The sequence below is a fragment of the Nyctibius grandis genome, chromosome 27 (genome assembly GCF_013368605.1).
Source record: "Nyctibius grandis isolate bNycGra1 chromosome 27, bNycGra1.pri, whole genome shotgun sequence".
Taxonomy (NCBI): Eukaryota; Metazoa; Chordata; class Aves; order Nyctibiiformes; family Nyctibiidae; genus Nyctibius; species Nyctibius grandis.
Genome location: NC_090684.1, coordinates 2,016,040 through 2,039,831, shown reverse-complemented (window position 1 = coordinate 2,039,831; position 23,792 = coordinate 2,016,040). Strand labels below are relative to the sequence as shown.

At 43.2% G+C, this 23,792-nt stretch overlaps 1 protein-coding gene across 3 annotated transcripts in view; it reads left to right on the top strand.

The window, feature by feature from the left end:
* SRGAP2 (SLIT-ROBO Rho GTPase activating protein 2) overlaps nucleotides 1-23,792 on the top strand; it is a 97,801-nt gene that overhangs the window by 14,346 nt on the left and 59,663 nt on the right. For all 3 annotated transcript variants that reach the window (XM_068419094.1, XM_068419093.1, XM_068419095.1), the window contains exon 3: nucleotides 17,915-18,107. In XM_068419094.1, the coding sequence (XP_068275195.1) occupies nucleotides 17,915-18,107 (193 nt within the window). The remainder of the gene's footprint in view (nucleotides 1-17,914; nucleotides 18,108-23,792) is intronic.

Genomic DNA, 23,792 nt, shown 5'->3' with positions numbered 1-23,792 from the left:
AATGAGTCAAAGTTTGTGCAGCCTTGAGCTGGATTGTCAGTAGCTGAAACGTGTCTATAGGTATCCCCTCTTTTGACTCCTTTCTCCCTTCTCTTTTCTTCCTCCCTGACTTCTGCCATTGGGTAATAAGAGGGAAATAAACACTTCCCTGAAATTTCCTAACACAAATAAACAGGTTTTCTATTTTTAAGTGCTAGTTTTTTATGATTCTTCCAAAGTTCTTTTTGCTCCACTGGGATTGAGTCTTGAATGAATGTTTTCTTTAAGATTTATTTTTAGGAGTTAAAAGGCTTATGTGAACTTCAGTGCTGGCAGAGATACTAGGTTGCCAGTCCTAGACGTCAAATTTATGTTTTAAAATTTTTCAATCTTTAAGCTGCCAAGAAGAGAGGCCAGTTGAGAATACTGCAAGAGATGCTCATTTCGCTGCCTCTTGTACTGCGGTTTTGTTGACGCTTGCCTACGTCTGTGAGAAATACTTTGTGTTGAAGCAAACCTCCGCTGTTCCCGTTGAAGCCGAACTTCAGAGCTTTGTGAAGAGTTTCAGTTTAAATAGGAGAAAGTTTCTTCTTTTTTTTTGTCAGTTTGCTTTCTTTTTTTCTTGTCAGTTGGGACTAGAATAGACAAGGAAAAAGATACAAAGCGATCGGATGTGTTTGAGAAAGGGGAAGAGTGTCAAGAGTGAAGAAAAATCTGCTCTGCCTTGTTGGTAATTAAGGTGGACTTAAAATTTTAGCAAGTGCCTGGCTCCTTGGTGATTTCATTTTCCACGTGCCTTAGCTTGGTTTGAGGTTAGACTGCTCATACTAACGTGTTTTACAAAATGGATGTTCTCTGCGTAGTGGTGACAGTGGGTATGTCTATTATTACTGATGGCAAATTGGTTAATAATGTGGTCAGTCTAAATAAACTAATAGTGCAGACTGTGTTTCTTTCGTTGCCTAAGTTAATATTTTTATAAGTCTACTGTTAAGTTTCTGATGTGGGTTTTTTTTTTTTGGGTTTAATTTTAGTTCTTTTGCTCAGCTAGATGCAGCTTTTTTGTACGTCAGTTCCACAACCATCCACTCAGGCCTTGGGAGAGTTTTAACAGCACGTGGTGATTCCTCCCTAGGAAGGCTTAAAAATGCCATCGAATACTACGAGCTCAGGGCTTGAACTCATTTTTATCAAGCTGAGCAACTTATTTATGGCTTAATTGTTGTCATTTTTTTTTGGATAGAGATTAGTTTCAATTTTCTCCTGTTGGCGCAGTTGGTTTGGATGAAGTGAGAAGTCCAGTGAACACAGTGGAAGAGAGCTGGGTGTCAATAAATTCACTTTTGGGGGCTGGCTTTTTTCTTTGCTTGCTAAAGAAATATTTTCTTTAATATAGTGTTCATATGTAGCAATCTGCAAATTGGGAGTAAGTAAAATCTATTTTAATGAGTGAGAAGTCAGTGTGGGTGACTCAACCTTCATCTTTCTTGGGTCCCGATTCAAATTTATTCCCTGTTTGTAGCAATTGAAATGTCACCAAATGTTCACACTGTCGGAGGGGTTGGGAGTGGCTCCTGTCTCCGTGATGGATCGCACCACGTTGCCAAAGGTGGTGGGCTCCGAATCCTCCTGGCAGCTTTTGCGGAGAAGCAGGAGCCTGGATGGAGAGTGGGAGGATGAATCACTTCTCTGCTCCTCTGGACCCAGATTGGAGCTGGGAGGAGCTTTTGGCTTCACATGGCTGCATATAGAAGACAAAATTTTGCCTTGGGTGTTTGCAGATGACTTATGAACACTGAGGCTGTGATGGGGCTTCTGGGGCTTAAGTAACATGGTTTTTTTTAGAGGCTGATATTTCTGTGTCAATTACGAATCAAAAAAATTAATGTTTATAGAAGTAACTCAAGTACATTGCTTTATTTTGTGAATGGAGGATCACTTAATAAATAATTATGAAGTCGCGCTGAGAGGCGTGCAGTATCCCTAGGCAATGGCATTCATTCCCAGTACGTGCCTACTGGTTTTGATATATTTTGATTTTCCTACAGATGATGGAGATGAGCTAGTGTTGGATTGTCAAAGAGAAACTTGCCTGTTTTACACTTTGAATAGCTCTCCGATGGGGAGGTGGACAGCGAGAGCACACAATACGGCCAGCGCTGGGTCGTGGGGGCTCCGCAGGGCTATTATTAGATGACAATAGCCGGAATGGAAAGCCGTAGACGCTGCATCGCGTTTGGGCCATTGTGTGCGAGAGATGTTTTTAATTTGGAGAGCCAGAGGTCTTTCAGGATCTCCTTCTCTTACACTCCTCGTTGGAGACCTCTTGCTATTTTTCTTTGCTGGAGACGGTGGGGGTGATGAAGGAAAATGGCTGCGAAGTGGCTGCTTTTAAAGCAGACTTATAAATTCTGCTTGCGTGGGATAAGGTTTAAGACTAACAGGCTGTATGCGTTCCCCATTGAGTGCTTGGAAGGTGACTGTTTTTGCAAGGTTGAGTCAACTGTAAGTTCAAATTATGGCTGTCTTGATACCTTTTTGTTAATGTTTCTGTTTTCCAAAGGAGGTTCACGCACGCACAAGCAAGGTGATGATCTGTGTATGTATTACTCAAAAGCTGAGAGCTCCCAGGGCTCCGGGGGAAGCTGATGTAGCTGAGTGGAGTTCATCGTGACCTCGACCGATGTCAGAAATGAAGAGGATCTCTTGGCATTTTGCTGACTCAGTCCGTCACTCTGCTTAGGAGTAACAAAGCCTTAATTTTTGAGGAGCAGGGTTTTTTGACTGAGCAGGTGTGACTTCTTTGCAAGAAAGGAGGCTGTTCATTCGTAATCTCTCTGGCACAGGTCACTCGAGTTACACATCTCCGCAGATGTGTCCGTGTAAGACAGCGCCTCAACTTCAAGGGCACGCAATTCCTGACAACCGTATGGGCCAGGGAAAGAGACAGTGCTTAAATATTTACATTGCAGAATAAAATCGTATTTGAAGCCATAGATAGACAACTGCATCGTATTTTTCACAATACGCTGTATGAAGTGCCTTTTGCAAGTCTACTTTCCTCCACGTGCCTTTTCCCTTTGCCTTCCCAAGCTTCAGAGGGAAAAAGCAGCAGCTATGCAGATTGAGCATCTCTCGGGCATTAGGAGGAGGTCTTGGAAGACAAATTTGCCAGTTTCACAGTTGATAAAGCCATTTTTCATGTATGATGCTATAGAGTGGAACCATCTCCTAGTGCGAGTCCTCCGGTCATTTTAGGTCTCCTGAAATGACATATCTGGCACCTGAGAAACAATCCCAACTGTCCCACAGCACTGAATGTAGTTTTATTATTTGAATATAATTTTAATAGCTCTTTACCTGACTTCTTTACAGAGTGAAATCATGGTCTGTTTTTCCATCAGCATTGTATCCTGTTTTCTTCTGCTTCGATCTGCAGTTTTGTATGGTTAATGATAATTGATCTTTGACTTTCAAAAGTATTGAGTCCCAAAGAACAATTGGCAAGTGGCCACTTCTGGAGATCTGAACGTGTCGGACAAGGAACAGTCTTGTCATAAGTCGTTGACGCAGTTTTTGAAAAGTGGGAACTGAAACCTCTTGAGGAAAGAATTTTCTGTTCATTCTATTTTGAGTTTATTGTGAAATCAAGGAAAGTACAAACTGGTATTAAACTTAAATTTCTATAGCTGTGTATGCTGCAGCAAGAATCAACACTTAGGGTGAAGTGGGTGGTGATCAGGAGAGTGTATCCATGAGCAGCCCTTCGGTTGTGCTGACACACAGGTTTTGAGCTGAGCTGCAGTAAGATACTGAGCAGAGAAGTGATGGAGGTTAAACCATTACATCGTTCAGAGTGATCTGCAGTGGTGAGGATTCGCCTTGAAACTTTGCTCTTGGAGGACTGTCATCTAAAATCCTCCCTACAAAGTTCAGGGCGAAGAAGTAGTTTCTCTTACAACTTCATTTTTAACTGTGGGGCTTTTTGCAAGAAAGCTGCTGCCTGCTTCTGCTTCCAGTGGCTGCTGTCGGTCTCGGCCGTAGGGGAAGCAGCCGCTGTCACCAGGCACGTTGACTTCTCCCTTGGCAAGTCTTGAATTTGAGGAAGGTAATTTGCATTGCTGAGTATGTTGCTGATGCAAGCTCCAAACGTGGAGCTGTTTGTTTCAGTCCAGTCCTTGTGTCCATCATCTCCGAGGATGCACAGGAGTGCTGTGGAGTGTCACAGTGGCTAAAAATGAAGTTTTTCAGGTGGGGTGAGGTGGAAAGCCGGAACGTATCAGGCTGTCTCCAGATTGATTGGCTTGACTTCCTTCCCATGCAGTGGTTTCTTAGCTGTACTTTAGAGGGAGATTAAAAGCTGGACATCCTGTTCTTGAAGAGGTTTTGCACTCCTGGCTTGCAGTGTAGGTTACTCGTAAGTAAGAATGCTGCAACGATTGATGCCTTATGCTTATCTCATTAGTGGGATGGCATTCCCAGCCCAACACAGAGTAACCTTCCAGCCGTGCTGTGGGACGGCCAAGTGGGCCGTCAGCAGTTGTGCTAACACAGTGCTGTTAAATCCAGGGGATTTTCTTACAGTTCTTTTTGCCTCCCTGTCTGCGGACACGGGAGGAAGACCAAGGGAGAAGGCAAGGTTAGGGATGGGAGTCTTAGTTGCTGTACTCAGTAAATACAGGACAGGGCAAGGGGTAGGTGTTTGTCCTGCAGTGAAACGGGCTGTTGCTGTGCTGGTCCACCCAGCGCTTTACACTTGTGTTCTCGCTGCCTTTGCCATGGTACTGCAGCATCACCACTTTCCCTTCACTGCTTTTCTTAGTGTCTTTTTTCCTTTTGAAATTATGCTGGACATTTAGTAGCAAAAATACACTTTAATTTATCCTTTTTCTCTTGTTTTTCTTCTACACGATGTCCTTTTGCTTTCCCCTAAGCTCAACCCCGACTTCCCCCTAAAAGTAACTTACCAACAAACTGCTGGAATTTATCAAAGGAAAAAGCCCGGGGTTCTTAAAACAGTGAAATACTTAAGAAGACAGAGCATCTACTTTGCTTTTCACAAGCTTTATTTTCTTTTTATTTTACTTGCTCTTGTCGAAGAGCATCCGTACCTGCTCTCTTGCTGTGTAATCCGTTTTCTTCAGGCAAATAAGCTGATTGCGTCCAGGTTTTTTTTTTTTAAACATAATTTTATTCCTTTTTAATTACAGCATCCTCTGCAGACGTCGGAGTGTCATAAAAATGAAGTGTGGAAACAAATGCGAAGTTGTCATGGCTTGCTCCAGATTTGAGACAGCAATTAAGCTGTCGGGGGAGTAGTGGAAAGTTCGGCTGGCTTTATCTGTCTGTCCTTTGGCAAATGACGTATGGACTCATTAATGGGAAAGGCAAATGTGAAGTGAACTGTGTTCAGTGGTTTTTCTGTATCAGTGCATCTGCTTTGGCAGATCAAGGATAAAAATAACCGTGGGCAATAAAGTCTAAGGTTTGGGGTTTTACTTAGTAGCTGGAGCCATTGCTGATTGCTGTCAGGGGAAATCGAGGTGGAAACGAGCAAGAATACCCAGGGTCTGAGTGTTTCTTTTCTGGTTGGTAAGAAGAAACACTGGCACAGCATTCGTGTTGGGGGCTTGCTGGTTTAGCTGAGGAAAGCAGCAGATGAAGATGGGCTACCAGGTCCAGAACTGCTCCTATATGGCAATAACTTAAGGGGGTGGGTGGGGATCAATCGGTGACTTCATCCTTTAATGGCTTTTAACCCACCGTAGGACCATGGGCTTCCTTTAAGCCCCGGTGTGTTACCTGCTCTCAGGTTTTATATCTGAAAAGGTTGAAATGTAAAGAGATAAGTCATATATGGATCCCAAAAGGATACGCGTTTCCTACCCTCTGTCTACTTTCAAGATTTTCTGGCTGCCTCTAATGCGTTCGACAGATCATCTTGTGTAATCCTGTCTGGCAATTTGTTTCAAGACGTTGGGTTTTTTAAAAGCTCTTGTCTGAATGTTTTGTCCAGACGGTCTCGGTGAATCAGGCTGTAAGGTACAGTGTCTTGCTTTGATAAGGTTGCTCGCTCTGTTCAGATAGCGGATGGCTTTATAGGAGTAAAAGAACAGATCTCTCGTGTTAGTGGGAAATTACCATTCATCCTCTTGAAAATAGGGCCAGAGCGTCTGAAGCTTTCACTGCTCACTTCCCACTGTAAGTTATTCTCCTGTTCCTGCGAAAGTGTTGGATTTTAAATGGTGATAACAAACCCATCTGTCCTGGCTCCTCGCAGGAATGTCTCTTGATAGTAATGGTCCACCACTATGAGAGTTTACAAATGTCAGTCACAGCTTCGTGGCATTAATGATTTATATATGTAATAGGCAATAAAAGAAAATGAAATGTCTTATATTGATAATTCATAATTTGAAGATGTCAATAACTGGATTTCATAAGTTATCTGAGGTATTGTCAGCATATAATCAAATTTAAATAAGTTTTATTGGAAGTTACACATACAACTTTATCAATGGAGATTTTACTACACTATTTATTTTCTTGCTCCATATTGTTAAACAGTATTATTCATAGCTCTTCCTGACATAAGCTTTTGTTAAGTACATATATTTGCAAAAAAAAAACCCAAACCAAACAAAATGCTCCACCACCTTGGCATTTTAATGAGACTCAGAAACATGGATATTCCTGGGCTGCTTCAGTCTCTGGATAAACTGGCATGCCGCTGAATGACTTTTATAGAGCGACGTTTCCTTTCCCTAATTCAAAGTGCTTTTTTCAAGGGGAGGATGGAGAGAGGTCTGAAGTAACCTGAACCTGAATTCACACTGAAACTGAGAATGAGCGGCCCATAAAATAGTTGGCACTCGGAAGCCTCCTGGCTGTTTTTAGTATTTCTGCGCCGGGCTGTTTGTTGGGTTGGTTTATTTGGGCGTGTTGTTTTAAGTCACTGGTAAATGAACCAACATAAACATTCCTTGTAGCGAGGCTGGCGGAGGAGCCGAAGCCCAACGCTTCGCTCCCGGCTCCCGTGTTGACTTTGGCTGGTGCTGAGCGGTGCTCGTTCAGGGGCTCCTCTTGGCAGATGGTTGGAGCTTCAAACAGCGAGGGTAAATAAGTCACACCCAGTATCCCAATCGCAACAGCGAACGGGTTACGTGTGCTTTCGTTTCCTCCTGTCCAAATGGCTTTAATAAATCTTCATTTAAATTATATTTTTTTGGAGGTGTTTTCTAGGGACTGAATTGTTTTTGTGGAGTTGCATTAGGCAAATGAAGTGAGTTGCTAATCAGGGCTGGGGTAGAGCTCGAGCTGTATGGAGGAGATGCGATATGGCACTTTTCCTGCTGGGATCTGTCTGCGTGGAAATATAAAAAATTTCTACGCTCAGTATTGTCTTTTGAGGGCCCAATCCAAAAAGGAAGAAAAAGAAAAAAAAAACAGTTGTAGTGCAGATCTTCAGGGGTTTCAAACCACTGAAGATTAATCAGTGAGGTCAAATATCGGGAGACTGGAAGCAGAAGCACTTGGCCAGGCGTGGAAACCACTTTGGTGCAGCGCAGCGGTCAGGGAAGGTTCCTGTGCTTGCGAATGTGAGGGGAAGCCAGGACGGGAACCAAGAGATGGTCTTGTCTGTCCAAGTGATTTTTTTCCACCCTTTCTGTGACATGCACCAGCCCTGCTGTGCCTCGTGGTCGTGCCCGTCTGCCTGCGGAGGCTCAGAGGCAGATCTCCGGGCAGAGGCTCCAGTTCATCAGACCTTCTTATGCTCTTCCATTCCTCTGGGTATCGGCAGCAGAAGCTAAAATCCACCTGACATGAAGAGGAAAGCTCCCGGTTGCAGACTCGAGGATGCTGAAGCAGAGCCTCCCTGCCTGTGCTCCCCCTCCGTGTCCTTTGGGGCGTACGGAAGACACATGTTTGTCACCCACTTCTGCACAAAAGGTTGTTTGGGTCCTGCCTTTGGGATGTGTGTGCGGTTGGCAGCGTGGCTGTGGTCTCTGCTTAGAGGGAAGAGCTTTCTGATGTTCACAGGTGCTGAAGGACTTCTGTTTTCTAAGGTGTTTTTTTTAATAGTGATAATTTTTGGTATCTAGGGGCTGAATTTTTCTAGAAACATCAAATCCTGCAAAGCTTTAACTTTTGCACAGCTTTATTCAGGTATTTCTAACAAGTGCGTTTTCTCTAATTTTGCCCAGTCTCTATAAGAGCACATAAATGATTTCTAAATGATAAAGTGTGCGTGTGTAAAAAGGAGGACCTGAGTCTTCATGGCAGTTTTCTGACAAAGGCACCTGAAAAATAAGCATCTCCTTGTTCCTGGTCTGGTCTAAGCTGCGCTGATTAATGGGCGTTGCTGTAGCTGACAAAGAACTGATAGAAAAATGATGATTCACATCACTGGAGCTTTGCAGGCTCTGTCAAACACTCATTTCCCCTCTTTATGAGAGGTGCTGTAGAGTAAAAATATAAGTTCCTTTAAAGACAGCAGTCCTGTGCTTACACAGCTGAATATTTATAACTGAAGGAATGACTTCTGTGTTTGCTGTGATTGTATAGGAATAACCTGCTTGGGACACCTTTGCTTTCATGGAGTATTCCTGGTGTAAACTCCTTAGGAACATGAACACAGATGGAGCCAGAAAGCAACAGGGAGGCTGGATCAAGACTTTTTTTTTTTTACATAAACTATTTTTGTGGTAAATTAGGCTTATATCTTCTGGTTTTAGGTGCTATATATGAATTATAAACAATGCTCCAATTTGATTTCTTATGTAAACAGCTAAGACTGATTTATGGTAAGCTCTCATGCCAGTTTAAAGAGGAATTTCTTTGATTTTGTGTAATGGTTTTGGTTTAATGGCAGTTGTTAGTTATTACAGCAGGGAAAATAAGAGGCTGCTCGGGTGGAAACTAGCTCTGTCATCAGCATCCACTGGTACCGCGGGCAAATAACTTGGACCTTTTTGATCTTGTTGAAGTCATCTGTGAAATGTCTGTAATGATGCTTATTATTCACCTCTCCTGGAATGTTCATAGTTAATTAACAGTTCTCAAAACCTCCCCGAAACACGCACGGCAGTGTCTCTGCCGGGACTGCCGGGGAGGCAGTGACGACTAGACGGGGTTGCGGAAATATATTTGACTCACGTTGTTGACTTCTGTGGACAGTCGTCTTCCTCCTCGATGGACTGAGCGCCTTGCCCGGTGTTCCAGCGGGGAGGGAAACAGGAGCTTAAGGAGGAGGGCCGTGGAGATCCTCCATGGTGCATGTGTACAAGTCTCCGGGCTGCTGGCCTACAGCCGGCTCGGGCGCTCGCTGCGTCATTCGCGACCGACCAGGTGGGTCCGTCCGTGCCGCGGTGTGAGGGTCAGCCCGGAGCACGTCCAGCCCCGCATCTCCCGGGGACCCTCAGCCGTGGGAGCGAGGAGGTGTGGGGGCTGCAGGTCTGGTGTCTGATTTTGGGCTGCGGCACCTCCGGGGTGTGGGTTATCTACAAGAGACCGAGGACCAGGAGGGGAAGGTGTTCGTTCCCGTGGCAGCTTCAGGATGCCTCTGGAATAGTGGTGCTAACCCCAGGTTATCTTTTGCTGTTATATAGTTACTGGATTTTAAAGTGAAGCCTCATCCTCTTTGCTTTTTTTGTATCTTTAAGAAATGCTCCAGGTAAATTGGTGTTGGTTCTTCAAAATGTCAACTTAAAGCAAAGATGAAAATCGTTGATGCAATCAAAAAACCAACGCCGCGTTTATCTGTCTTTCCCCTAGCTGCCTCAGACAACTGTGGCAGCTGGCAGTCTACTGGAAGTGATTTTGAAATGTAGTTTACTGTGCTGTGCTTGAGAAGTGTTCACGCATCCCTTTTTGTTCCTCTTCATTTATTTCTCGATCATTTATGCGTGTTAACATGTTAGGAACCAAAGAGGAGAGGGAGGAGAAGAAATCCTGAGGTGAAATTAAATTGGACACCAGCATTAATCATTCTGTTTGTATCTCTAAATATATGACATAATTCACCAAAGGATTTTCCTTTCATTGAAGATATTAAAACATATAACTCATTAATTGCTACTTTTATTCTAGCAATTTTATTGATTTGACAAATACACTTAATGTTACTTTGTGTGAAATACTTGTGTGTAAGAGTGTAAATATCAAGTCTTATGAATTGGGAAGATGTAATAGTATCCCAGTATCTTCCAGCACTTCCAAACTTTACTTAACCTTTGGAGCACCCTTGACAGATAGAGAAATGGAAAATTATAATGTCAAATTAACTAAGTTTTTGCAGTAGGAGCAAAGACGGCTGGGGATTGGGTCTGGGCAGTTTGGTCCATCCCTGGACTGTTCTCCTGAGGAAACAGTTATCACTGTGGAGGATTTCATGGGTCCGTATGTGTATGGATGCCACTTTCTCACCTATAGATGTTTCTGTGTGTGCGTGCATATGAACAAGGTAGTCTGGTGATGTATAACATATAGTGAGTTTAATTTGGGATTCCTGAAGTGAATTGAAGCAGTGAGAACATATGGCAAATGCCAGAAATAATGATCGCATTACATGTTTCTGATGAATAATTCAATTCTGTTTAGTACTGTTCCACCATTAAAACAAACCCCTCACGATATTTGACATAGTGCAGATGAAACACTTCAAGAAAAAATTTGGGAAGGCGAAAGCAGCAGTTGTTTCACTTCTGTTTGAATCACCACCAGTAGAGGAAATCTTAATGCTCGGTTAGAACGAAGACATATAAAGTCTTGGGCTGGAGCTGTGGCTATTAAACAGCTCCTCTACGTTGTGTAGCAGGGGAGCAGACTTCAGGAGAAAGAACAGTGGTTGTGAAGGGCTGCTGTGGAGCTGCAAAGAGAAACTTGGTAAAATAGGCCGGGAAAGCACAGCAGAAACTACAGGAAACAATCCATGGGAGAAATTAATTTTATAATTGGTAAAAAAAAAAAAAAGTCTCCTTTTTCCTAACAGTAAATTCCACCTTTCTGAATTTGGGTACTGATACATCATGGGCAAAAAAAGTAGAGTGAAAGAGAATATTTCAGTGACACCCAAGGATTTTTTAGCTCTTCTGAAAAAAGTTCTGCCACCCATCATTGAGGGATGTGTTTTGGGGAGCGGGAAGTGAATGTTTCTGCAGCTGCTGGATGCTCTTTCTGCTGCTGGACCTGTTCTGCTGTCTCTTGCTGATGGATTTCCATTCTAGAGTAAAGAGACGTTTCTGTTGAAAGCAAGTGCCAGCCTCTCCCTTCACAGAGGAGTTACCTTCCTTTGTGCAGCGCGAAACACGGCAGCACAACATTCTTCATTCAAATCTCCTCCTGTTTTGAAGAGCCGTGAGTACCGGGCTCCCCTCCCTCCCTCTCCCCACGCCCAGGCGGCTCATTGCTTGCAAATGAATTAACGTGGTTTCTGAAGGGTGTTCCTGTACATTTCCCACACTTTTTGGTCAGTCTGATTAATTCTTGCACTCTGATGCTCGGTAGGGAAGCCCAGGATTGATCGCTGCTCATGAGCCTTCCCCGGACTTGATATTTCATTCCTTCATAACTTTTTCATGGTGTTTAAGATGTTAAATAGTGGTGTCAATAGTGTGCTGGGAACGGAGGGTTGTCCCAGGGCTGGTGGGGTTGCAGGAGTTAAACTTGTCTTGGTCGGAGCGTGAGCGCCTTGTTCGGTACCCAGGGGAAATCCCCACTCCTGTTCTCTCTCCCAGAAAGGACACAGAAACTTACATTTTAGTGGTTTTATGAGAAATTGAGAGTGGTTTGACTGAGAACGTGTCCAGCACGTGCTTAGTTTTATTCCTTACTGCATTTATTCCCTGTTGTTGACTTCCTATAACTGGGAGCACACGTCCAGGCTCCCTGCACTGCTAACCACCTCTTTCTGTAATTAACACAGCAGGGTTTGAGGAAGGAATCTCCTCTTTCTTGGAGGAAGGTTTGAGCGGTCAGAAGGAGAGTGTGACGAAAAATACCTGAGAGTCTGGTGCTTCAGGGAGACTTGGTTTGCCCTGGACCAGAAGCAGAAAGGGCATTTAAAGCAGGAAAAAAACCCCTTAGGTTAAAAATGTTCACCAAATTTTTGGCCATCTCTGCAGCGTCAGCTTCGTCACCCTGCATGAGAGGACGCTGTTCAAATAACTCTTAAAAAGTTGTTTGGAGACTGTATTATTTCATGTTGCTTAATGTGCCCAAAGCGATTTCTGCCTCCCGGAGCACGCAGGCTCTTGGGATGCTCGTTACTGGAGGCTGCAAAGAGTTCGTCAGCTCCAACTATTTTCTGAGTACTGAAAATATGAACTGGGGGGTATGTGTGTGTTGCTTTTGATTACGCTGATAGTCCATGTGTCAAAATGACTTTTAAATTGCTTATTATATAAATCCATGCTGCAAACCAGTGATAAAATGTAGTTTTGCTACTCGCCCATAGTATTTTGTCCGGCATTCAGAAGGTGGGAAGGCATAGGCAAAGGTTTGGCTGAGGTTTTTCTTGGCTTAATGTCCTGGGGGAAACCTTTAACTGAGCACAGACAATCCTAAAATAGCTGTGAAACTTCCTGGAGGCAGAAGCAGTGGTAACGCTCCTGCTGCTTGCGTGCACGTTTTGGGTTTTCACTTAGTTGAAATGTAGTGATAAACTTTTACTCACTTTGAATAAAGTTGTAGTACCTAAAAATATAATATTGCCTGATGTACTTAGACACGTTACCTTTATCAGGGTTTTTATGTGCTCTATGGATTAGATATAAAGCTGAGGACTTTGTTCTTGCGCACAGGAGGAGTTACCCACGCTCTGCTCTTGGAATTAGGGCAGTGAATCCCTGCGCAGGGTAATTTAATCTGGATTCTGTTTTTAAACATCCTCCCTGAAAAGTCAACAGCGTGGACTGTGTTTTGATAATGGCAAAGGAGACTTTCATGACTATTTCATTAGACAAAAAAAAATAAATCTAAATATTTAATTTGAATTCTGCGTGGATTAAATGCCTTGGCAACTTTGTCAACATGGTTAATTGCATAATTTTGAGCATTTGCTTAAAAGCTGTGCAGATCTGAAGCGTTGCATCAGTTTGCAGGCTGTGAACTGCAGATGAGTGTTTTTTCCTATGGGTATGGAAAACCAATGTATGGGTTTGCTGCGTTCAATGGGGTTCTAGTTGGTGCTTAAAGTTATAAAATTTCCAAGCTGCCAGTTGTGACAGAGGCGTTACACGCCTGGAATAAAGGCAGAAAGCATCGACTGCCTCGCGCCTTTGAGAAACACTTCTGTTGTGCCTAGAAAAGCTGGTAGACCCAATTAGTGATGCAAATCTATTATGATGTTGGTATGAAAATGAAAGATGAGTGTCCTCAGTACTTCACTGAGACTGAGACTAGCCTTAATTTTTGCTTTTAAGCATGTCTCGTGTCCTCTTCTTTTACTTCATTAACGCAAAACTTCATGCGCTCAGCTTAGACATCAAAACGATTTTATCATTCCGTATTAGAAAGAAGTTCGGCAGCTAACGCCTACAATTCTGTTTATATATTTATAACTATAAAGGGGTTGTTGTCAGTGTGTGTTACCCAGTGCTAGTGTTTCTCAAATGGCTGAGGAATATCCTGTTTCTTAAAGGAAAATTCACCTTTTCCAGGGCATGCAGTTTCTGACAGGATTATGAACCTGAGCCTGAATCTCCCTCCTGGCTCTGGTCTTAAACTGTATTTCCTCCTCTTATATCATTTTCACTTCAAAGCCTAGTTTTTAGATTACCAGCGAGATTTTTAGGGCTGTGATGATCAACAGCTTTCAGCTAGCAACGCAGTTTGTCCTGTGAAATTCTTGCTGTTACTGTGTAAAGGTTTTTCGAAGTCATTAAACCTCCCAGCCGTAGTCGGGGTTGTTGGGCTGTTGTCTGTCATTTGTCGCAGCCCTATTTGCAATCATGTACCAAAAATCAAAAAAATATTGTGACCACTTCCATAAAATTAAGCAGTCGTTCACTTTTGGAGCACAGCCTTTCTTATGTATGTTGGTAGGGGAAATGTGAACAGTTCTTAGCAATTAGGAGTGTGCTGGGAATATGTCAAAATATGTAACCCAAAGGATTTCCTAAAACTTATTTAAATGGTTTTAACTTTTACTTGAAGCTATACTGTTGGTGGGTTTTAGTTTTTTGAAACTGAAAGGAGTGTTAACTCCAAACTAAGCTGTAATCTTAACCTAAACCTCAGCGGGGTTGGCAAAGGGAGGCAGGTGGGTGCTGTGCCGCTGCCGTCTTACTCCGACGTTCAGCACCCGAGTGCGTGGCAGCTTTCAGGAGATGGGGATTCAAGAAACTTGTTCCAGCCAAGGCGCAAGATCTAAGATTAGTGCTCCAGCCTTCTGTACGAAGTGGAGATTTTGTTCATTTTGGCCTGCTTTGTCTTTCCCATGCTGCTGAGTAGCCTGAGAGATAAGATTGTGTTCGAGCTGTGTGTGCAAATTCATGCTTGGTGACTGCCAATACTTCTGCGTAGTTGCGTCTTACGTGCTGGGTGGGGGTCCTGAAAAGTCGGGGTAACTGCGCTACACATGAAGGTTTTGAAGCTGCTACCTTCCACCTTCCCATTCGTGGTTTGATTCTGTTCTGCTTCGATGTTGATGTGCCTCCTGCTTGTGTTTTGTTACACGGCATTAACACGGGAGGAGGACCGCTCCTCGCAAAGCAGCCGTGGGGGACCGCGGAGTCAAGGCGAGAGCGCGGAAGGTTTTGGAGTTCAGCTCTGCCAGTTGGAGCGGATTTGTGTGGGTGAGAGGATTGCTGTTTAATCAGGGCGGGAGCTGGGGGCTGGTGGTTCTGTTTTGTTGTCATCCCACTCCTTTCCCAAGCTTGTCATCTCTTCGTACAGCCGTGGCATTTGGGATAGGGTGGGAACATCTTGAGAAGGCTACAGAGCAGATACATGGAGATGGAGCTAGATACTGAGAAGCAGCTCAGGCTGCTCGTGCCGTCTCCTGGTGCAGGCTGTGATTCACTGTGTTGCTATCCAGTTAGAGCAGCTAAAGCTTATCGCTGGGAAGAGCTGAAACCCTGCCTAGGGAGATGATCCTGCTTGGAGCAGGAGCATCGCTCAGACTGCGTGAGATGACTGGGCAAAGAGGTCTCCTGGGTCTGAGTTCACGCTTCTATGTAGTATGTCTCTTAACTTGCCTGTGATGGAAACTACTGGTGATGACCAGTAGTATTAGTATTAGAAGTGTTAGAGGCACCGTCGCTTAAATGCCAGCATTTTATTCAGGGACAATTACCTTCATGATAGTGCAGCATCAGTTGCACCAACACTTTATATGCTTCAAAGTTTAAAAAGAAAAAAAAAATTGTATAGATTATCAATGTTGAGAAAGACAAATGTGACTAAAATACAGAAGATCCTTCCTTACCCTTTGAATTCATTAATCACTAGACATGCCTGCTGAGTGCCACAGGGAACGTTGAAAAGGTAGTTGCAGAGAGGATAAAAGTAAAATTATGCAACTGTCTAGCATTATACAATACTCTGTCCCTCTGTGACCGAGGTGACTTCATGATCTGGTGATGGAAGTGAATGAACAGTTTGTTTTAAATGGATGGAAGCTTTTCTATTGCTACTAGGGACGTTTTAATTATGTAGTTGTCAGCCACGTGAGCTTGAAATACAATAGAAAGGATTCTGCAGTATGGGGCAAGGCTTGGTGTGAGCATAAGAATACCTGGTGTTTAATCCTAATTCTACTACAGGCATCTTGACCTTGAATTAAATGTGCTACTTCACCTGTAGGCACTTGAAGCACTGGCAGCAGGAGCACGGCCTTTAGGATGCTGTTCCTTGTCTTGACTGATCACAGGGGGTGGGATTGCTAAGGTCTACAAGGTTTAGAAGCAGGTGGAAGGCTTTTCGGTACTTAAAGTGGCTGTTAACCTAATAACCTGTGTAAAGTAAAGATGCAAAAGCAGTGAATTCAAAATTAAAGGGGTGGTTGTGGCTGCAGACGTGAAAAGGTCCCGTGTAACATGGTGACCCGCGGGTTAGAGCACGCACGGCCTCTGGCTCTGCCGTGGTATGTTCTCAGAGTGAGTCTGAAAAAAATGTCTGTTGCTTGTGTAAGCAATGGGAAAACAAGCGGACACTTTATACTCTAGAAAGCCCAGTAAGCCTCAGGAAATTCCTGCATTCTTGATTTTATTTCGTGGCAAAGTACTGTGTGGTGTGTTTTTGAAAGATGAGCAAGGTTGCCCTTCTCCAGCCCAGCGCCACAGCCTCGATAAGCTGGAGCTGAATAGCTTATTGTTCCCCTGCGGGCAGCCCGGTCAGCTGTCACTGTTCCCCTCAAAAAACACTGAGTTTATTTATAAAGAAAAAGTGCTGATATTGCATTTCTTACTAAAGGAGAGGTTACTAGTTCTTGCTGCTGTTTCGCAGGAGAGCTGTGTGTGAAGTATCCCACCTTGAGAACCAAGAGCTTGAGCTTCTTGTAATTTTATAATTAAAATACATGTGCTCTGCTGATCTTCTAGTCTTTGAGAACTCCTACTTTTTTGGAAGTGGTCCTTTACATTTCTGCTTTTTCTCCTGGAGCTAGTTTCTCAGTCGAGAACATGACTGATGGAGAATGTCAGTTACCTGTCTCAGGAATTGGCAATGAAGTAGTTGATTAAAAAAAATTGCATTTGGAAATTGAAGCTTACCCATCTTCAGTTGTGGTGACAAAGTTGTGGGTGCCTGCAGTTGCAATGCATAGACATAAGCAAAGCTGAAGACCTCAATGTTACTTATTTTATTGCTGAGTCTGAATTCAGCCTGGAACAACACATCTCTGAAAACCTTTGGAAGGGGCAGCAATAACAGTCAAGCAATAGCAGGCGTCTCTGAAGTCTGAGTGCTCAAAGTTCTTGAGATGAAAGTGCGTATTTTATTGTTTTCATGTTGAGATTATTGCCTGGATAAAAGCCAAATAACCTCTACTAGCTGCATCGCTGAATATTTCCGCATTTTTAGACTAAGGAACTGATGCATTTCTGCTATGTTTTCTTGCCCTGTTTGTCATTTCACTATTCTGTCCCTCAAATTCAGAATCTGTAAGATAAGGAGAACACCACCCTGGTTTAAAGGGCTCATGTGAGAAGTTTTCACATTTGTAAAATGTTTGGAAACTGTAAAATATTATGTAAATACAAATAGATACCTTCAGTAACAATTATGCATAATAATAACATTTAACAGCTATATCTGTGTGCTTTATGGTTCCTTTAGACATAGGTATGTTACTTGCAGACATTTTAAAAAGAAAAATAGTCTTCCTGGAGATAATTCCCTAATGGGAAGTGCTGTCACTTCGGCTCACTGAAGGGGTGTCTTTATCTTTATTTTTCGATGGCTTGGTTTATAATGAGAGCTGCACAGCTGGGGACTCGGTAACTAACTGAATAATCCAGAATTGGTGCCTTTGGGGAGTGCCCCAGTACGCGCAACGTCTTGTTTCTGCATCAGGAGCAGCCTGCGAAGGAATTTGATCGAAATTCCCTGAAGTGATTTTCTGAGCTGACGTGGGGTATTGCAGCATTCAGTCCTTTTTCCAGACCGAGATTCAGTACATTTTTAGGCAGTGACCGCTTCTTTTTGATGCCAAAAATGCACTTGACGCTTGTAACTGATGCACTGTTCAGCAGTAAAGCTTCGCTTGTAGATCTGTGCGCCGGCTTGCAGGTTGTTGGATGACTTTCCTGCGACCGGTGTGTCCGAGGTGCAATCGCAATCACTTTCTGTCTGCAGATATAGTTAATCATAACGGAGCTTTGCTGACATATTACTAATGAGGGAACATATTTTTCACTATATTTTACTGGAGAATTTTTATGGTGTTTTCTCTGATGGGATTTTGTTTAATCTGTAGTGCTTTTATTTGTTACAGAGATCCGTGCCCAATTGGTAGAGCAGCTGAAATGCCTTGACCAACAGTGTGAGCTTCGGGTCCAGTTACTGCAGGACTTGCAGGATTTCTTCCGCAAGAAGGCAGAGATTGAGATGGATTACTCAAGGAATTTGGAGAAGTTGGCTGAAAGATTCCTGGCTAAAACTAGGAGCACCAAAGACCAGCAATTCAAGTAGAGTATTTGCCTTTTGTTCTTGCTCTTTTTTCCCCTGTAGATGTGGTCACAAGGGTAGGAATGCAAAAAGCGAGCCGATACAGTGAATGTAGGTACCAGCACTGTTGTGAATCTCAGAATAAAATGTTTCCCAAATTTGTGCTAAACACAGATCCCATTTTATTTTACTACGTAGCCTGGTTGCTAGCTTCATTTCAATAATTCCTGGTAGGTCATGTGTTGTCCATAGCGAATAGAATGGTAAAAATTGGCATGTTGAAAGGAGTAATTTTCTTGGGAAGGTGGGTAAAGCTGTACACTTGATTTGATGGACAAAGCCAGGATTTCCTTCAGTGTCAGTGGCTTTGGTCTGTCTTTTTAAGAGTAGCTGTTTCTAATCTGGTATATGCTGTGATTTGCCATTGCAGCTCTCTGTTTTCAATATCCTGCACATACTCAGTGTAGGATTTAAGTGTGTTGTATCTCTGCTACCATCACTTCAAAACAGTTAGAGCAATGAAGCCAATAGTACTTCCAAATACAGCTGTGCTATTTGGAGTGGGGGAATCCCTAGAAACTGAGTTGATGGGACTCAATTAAAATTTAAAGATGTCCTTATTGACAGTTGTCTCACCTGCTTGAAACATTATTTACAGGTAGGTCTGACCATACTGCTTTGGTTGTCCCCCGCTTACCTGTTTGAGTTGGGACGACTAACGTGTATCGAACGTGGTTTCGTGGATTCAGAGCCTTCTGGTTTACTACTGACTCGTGGCAGGAGGAAGGGACGCAGGTGCTTTTCCCAGGAAGGGGGATGCAGGAGAGGACCTGCGGGTGAAGAAGGGGCTGGTGCAGGCAGCGTGGCTCAGAGACATCAGCCCAGTGAGTAGGTGGCCGGCACAAAGCCACAGCCACGGGGCTCCTGTAGCTGACCTCTGGGCAGTGCACGAGCTTGTTGGGTTTTGTTGTCAGGGTAGCAGCTGGGGGAAAACACCGAGCAAAAGCAGCCTTGTGATGTGAATCATTTCTGCTTTGGACAGATCGGTCCAAGAGGATCCATCTGGGTCTGCCTCCGCCCAAGGTGACACGTCACTTTTAGCATTGTTTGGGTCGGGCTGGGCTGTTATCTGTGTTTGTGTTTTTTTGTTGTTGCTGTGTTTGGAGGGATATGGGGATTTATCAGCTTTCCCTTTCCACCAGAAGCTCTTTTTGTGAAAGCCATTAAGTAGGCACCGTTTTAGTTTCCTTTCTGTACAGCTTTGATTTACTTTAGTTCTCATTTAAAACACACATTGTGCTACATTGTGAGGAGAGCATGATTCCCAGGCATAGCTATGTGACAGGTTGGAGAAGAGCTATTCTGCATATCTATAGAGCTGTAATTGTCTTAAGTATTTTTTTTTCTTTTCCTTTACAGTGAAATTGTTCTTGTAACTATAAGCTGCACATATTCTGCACGTGCCTTTAAGATGGCACTAAAGAAATGATGTCTTGAACTGTAATTTTCTGCTACATTATGGTTGGTCTTTTTCAGCTTATTTTGTTGTTATTCCTGGTGAAAATTGACATGATTTCCTTTATATTACATGATGTGAAACATCCCATCAGAAACACTTTTGTATTCAGCTTTCAGTGGTGGGAAGGTTGTATATAACTAACATCCTATTTTGAGATTCAGAGAGAATTTTTAATGTGGAAGTTTTTACCATAGTTGAACAGAATCCTGCATGGTGTCGTGCTTCACGTGAATTAAATATGCTGGCTGTGATACTGCAGGTTTTTAAATTTTTTTTTGTTTGTTCTAATGCATTTTCCTCACTGACCTCTGCCTCTGGTTTTTGAGCTATTTGTATTTTAGATAGGCTTTATGGAGTTGTACCTGGACAAAGCTGACCTCAAATATCCTAGCTATCGAGTGTAGCCTGAATTAGATGGGTGATTTTATCAGCACATAAAACTTCCATTTGAATTTCTGAATTAAATGTCCGTGCTTTTCTGATCAAGTCCAGCTGTCTGTCCTGTAAAGCTGGCTGTCCTGGGTAGCTCCATCTATGACTTGTTTGGTCATTTCTGTCTGGCTGTAACATTCAGAAATATGTCAAAATACCACAGGGATCAGTAAGGAAGCAATTCCAGTTATAATTCCTATCCCCAACACTGCTCTGTCTGAATAGCGCGGGGTGACTTGGCTGGTGTCTCTTCTGTAGGCGCTGAAGCTGTAATCTCATTTGGAAGCCCCCAGAAGACCGTTTGATCAAAGCCAACCATCAGAGCTCTCCTCCTGAGGAGCCTGGTATTACACAGCCTCGAGTCGTGCACAGGCGGGTGGCTACTCTGTAATTGCCTGGCTGTGACCCTATAAATATACAGTAATAGCATGTTCTTTGGATAACGTGATAATTATGTCGGGAGGTACCGTATCATTCAGTGACTGCTTACCGTGTCACTCGCTGTTTTTAGATCTCATAACACACTGTCGAGGAGGAAATCTGTCAGGCAGTAACCCTGTAATTTGCATGTGCTTTCGTACTCCGTAGCCATTATGTAATTGCCAAGTGGCTCCGAACGTGTTCATTTACGGGAATGCTGTCAAGGGCAGGAGGCTTCAGTCTGACCCTTGGAACTGGATGGTGTGGCTCCCTCCACCATCCATCTCCGACCTGGTAAAAGCACACACTTAAAGGAAAGGGCAATGTGAGGTGCAGGCTCGCGTTGGGTTTGTCACAAATGCATTGCATGGGGTTTATTTTTCTCAGATGTGGCCGCATCAGAGGGTGAGCTGGTCAGGTGGCTGCGTTTTCCATACGGGTTTTGAAATGGAGGTGGTTGGGTCTTGACAGCAGACAGTGTATAGCCAGGGATGGACTTAAAGGGTGCTCGCACACTGCACAGTTCGAAGCTAGCTTCACTGGAGCATCTTAAAATGATTTACAGAGGTAGGTGTATGTTATTCGCATTTTATATCTTCGAAGAAAGGGAACAGATTGGTTTAGCCAAGGTGACATACGACTTGATGACAGTTGGATATATCCCAGGTTTTACTTGCTTTTAACTATTCTGGCATGGCTGTTAGACCTCGCTTTGTCTGTTTGCTTTTAAAAATGGTTTTTCAATTAGAACAGTTAAAGAGAATAATCCTACAAAACCTATATATTTGGTAAGGCTTGTTCAATACCCATTGGTAAATATCCTTGCACAAGATGTAAGAACTGGAGGAAAAAAATGCACACAGCCCAATTCTTGTAGCTCCTGTTGTTACAAGAGCTTGTTGGTCACAAGTTTGGTACAGCCATCGCTCCTTAAATATCTGCTGAGCTAAAGGTCTCAAATAATGCCTGTTCAAATAATCAGTTACCAACATAAAAACCGTGGCCAACCTTAAGTGATTCCTTTCAAGGGAGAAATTGGAAAAAAAATAGAAAAAAAAAAAAGTAAAAAAGGAAAAATGAAAAGACAATGCTATTTTAAGGCCATGTTTTAAATCAGAATATTCTTTGGAAGCAGGATACTGAGTAGCAGTTGTCAGCTGGAGAGCTGAATGTCCAGGATATCCCAGCATGAAATTCAGATGGCTTTCTGGCAGCCTTTGCCTTCAAGTAGAAGATGCAGAATAAGTCTGGCAACCTTCAGGCTGAGCACTTGTAAACAACAGATGTTCATAACTGGAATCTTTTGGAAGAGAAGGGCAGGGAGCAGCGTGTATGTCCATGCTTGTAATTCTCAAAATTTGCAGTTAACACTGAGCTGTGTCAGGAGGACTTTAAGGGGAAATTAAACGTTGGTTTGAATGAGCAGCTTGCAGAGAAGTTCAGCTTTCGTTTTCTTGAAAGTGAAATGATTTCTTTAAAGGAGAGATGATACAGGCAGTGAGGGAGGTATCGACAAAAGCATTTGGGTTATGTGGACTTCAGTTACGTTTTTATTATTATTATTTTAATTGATAAATATTGTCATAGGCTATTTTGACCTGTGATTCTTTTTGATGGAGCTGAGTCCTGAACATTTTTTTTTTCCCCTGAGTCTTTCAAGTAACATTTGGAAGCTTTTTCTAAGCATGAAGCATTCATTTACTCAGTGACCTCATTGAACCCGGAGATCTAGGGATACATCACCAGCAAAACCTGATGTAAAACCCCAAAGTGGATCTTTGTGATGTTTTTCATCATATCAGCGATCCCAGTATCGCACTGCGTTGGTTGGTGTGATTGTAGCTGCTCTTACAGAGCACACTGCAGAGGACAAAATTCAGACAAGTTTGAAAAAGTAGGTACAGAAACAATTACGTCTCTGTCTAACACTTGGTCGAGCTCTAGCTCTGATGGTTTGCAGGGCGGGCTTGACATTTGCACAGATCTGAAAATAACTGTCTTTTCGTCTCTCCCTTCACCTCATGTCTAATTTTAGCAGGTAGTTCAGGTGAGCTGGGCACGAGGTCGGTACAGCGGGGTGTGCACCCTGCAGAGCTCAGAGCCTGAGCCCGCGGGTCGCTGCTGCCATGGGAAGGGCAGTGCCTGCAGGTTACTCTGCAGGGTGGGATATAAATCAACTTCTCAGTTCCCAGGATCCTGATCACTATTTCAGGAGGTACCAGGTCTGGAAATGGCTGTCGCACACCTCTAGGAAACAGATCCTGAATATTTTAGGGGACGGGGAGGCAGAACAGGAAACTTCAGTTTTTCTATGTACCACCTGGCTTAAAACCCCTCAGTTCGAAGGAGGCGTGGTGGGAGAAGTTTTTGTTTCACACGGATGATGTGACATGCCTGTGTCAACTTAAATGTTTCTCTTCCTAGTTAATAATATTTTCATTCTCATCTGACTCATTCCTTCATCTCATGCTCCTTATGGAAACCCAATATTCCTATTCCTGGTTTGTGGGTGTGGGTTTTTTGTTTTGTTTTTAATTTAGGAAGGGGGGGAGGAGGTTGTCTTTTAAGATAATTTTTCTGCTGTTGCTCTGAATGGGGTTACCTTGCAATGCCCAACTAAGTGTTGCCGTTCTCTCTCCTACTTCCCTTAAAGCAGATAAATCTTGGATTGTCTTGCGAGTTCCTTGTATGAATGACTAATTTAATTAAGAAGTTTCAGATACTCGGAACTCAATCTTCCCTTCTGATCTTTTGAGACCGACTGAAGCCTTTGAAGTGGAAGTTGCACAGGACTCGATCAAGATAACACCCGAGAAACCACAGAGCTTCGTACTTTGTGGTTCCTTAAAAATCTGTGCACAACTTCCTCTTCCTGCTCCCAAACACCCCCGATTACTGTGATCTGGTGTAATTTAGGCTAACCTAAATAAACTCGCCAGATTCACTATCATCACACGATCTTTAAATGGGTATAAATAGTGCTTGAAATAAATCTGGATCTTGGCATCTGCTTCCTCCTCCTCCTCTCCTTGCAGGGCAAGTTTGAGTCAAACAGTGGTGGTGAGTGTGAAATTGCCAGCACTTTGGGAAAGTTCATATCCAGGTCCTAAAGTTTTGGGTCGATCTCATTGATTTTACTTCTTATGGGTGAATAGTGACTCTGGTCATTCTGCAGGATCTGTGGAAATGGAGCTCACTCTCGATTCAACCCAGAGATCCCTGTTGCATATTTTGCTTCCCTTTTTCATCCCTCCTCTGTGGTGACACTGGAAGCAGAGTATATTTGCCAGTTCCGCTGAGAATTGAAACGGTTAATGAAAATCGCAATTTGCTT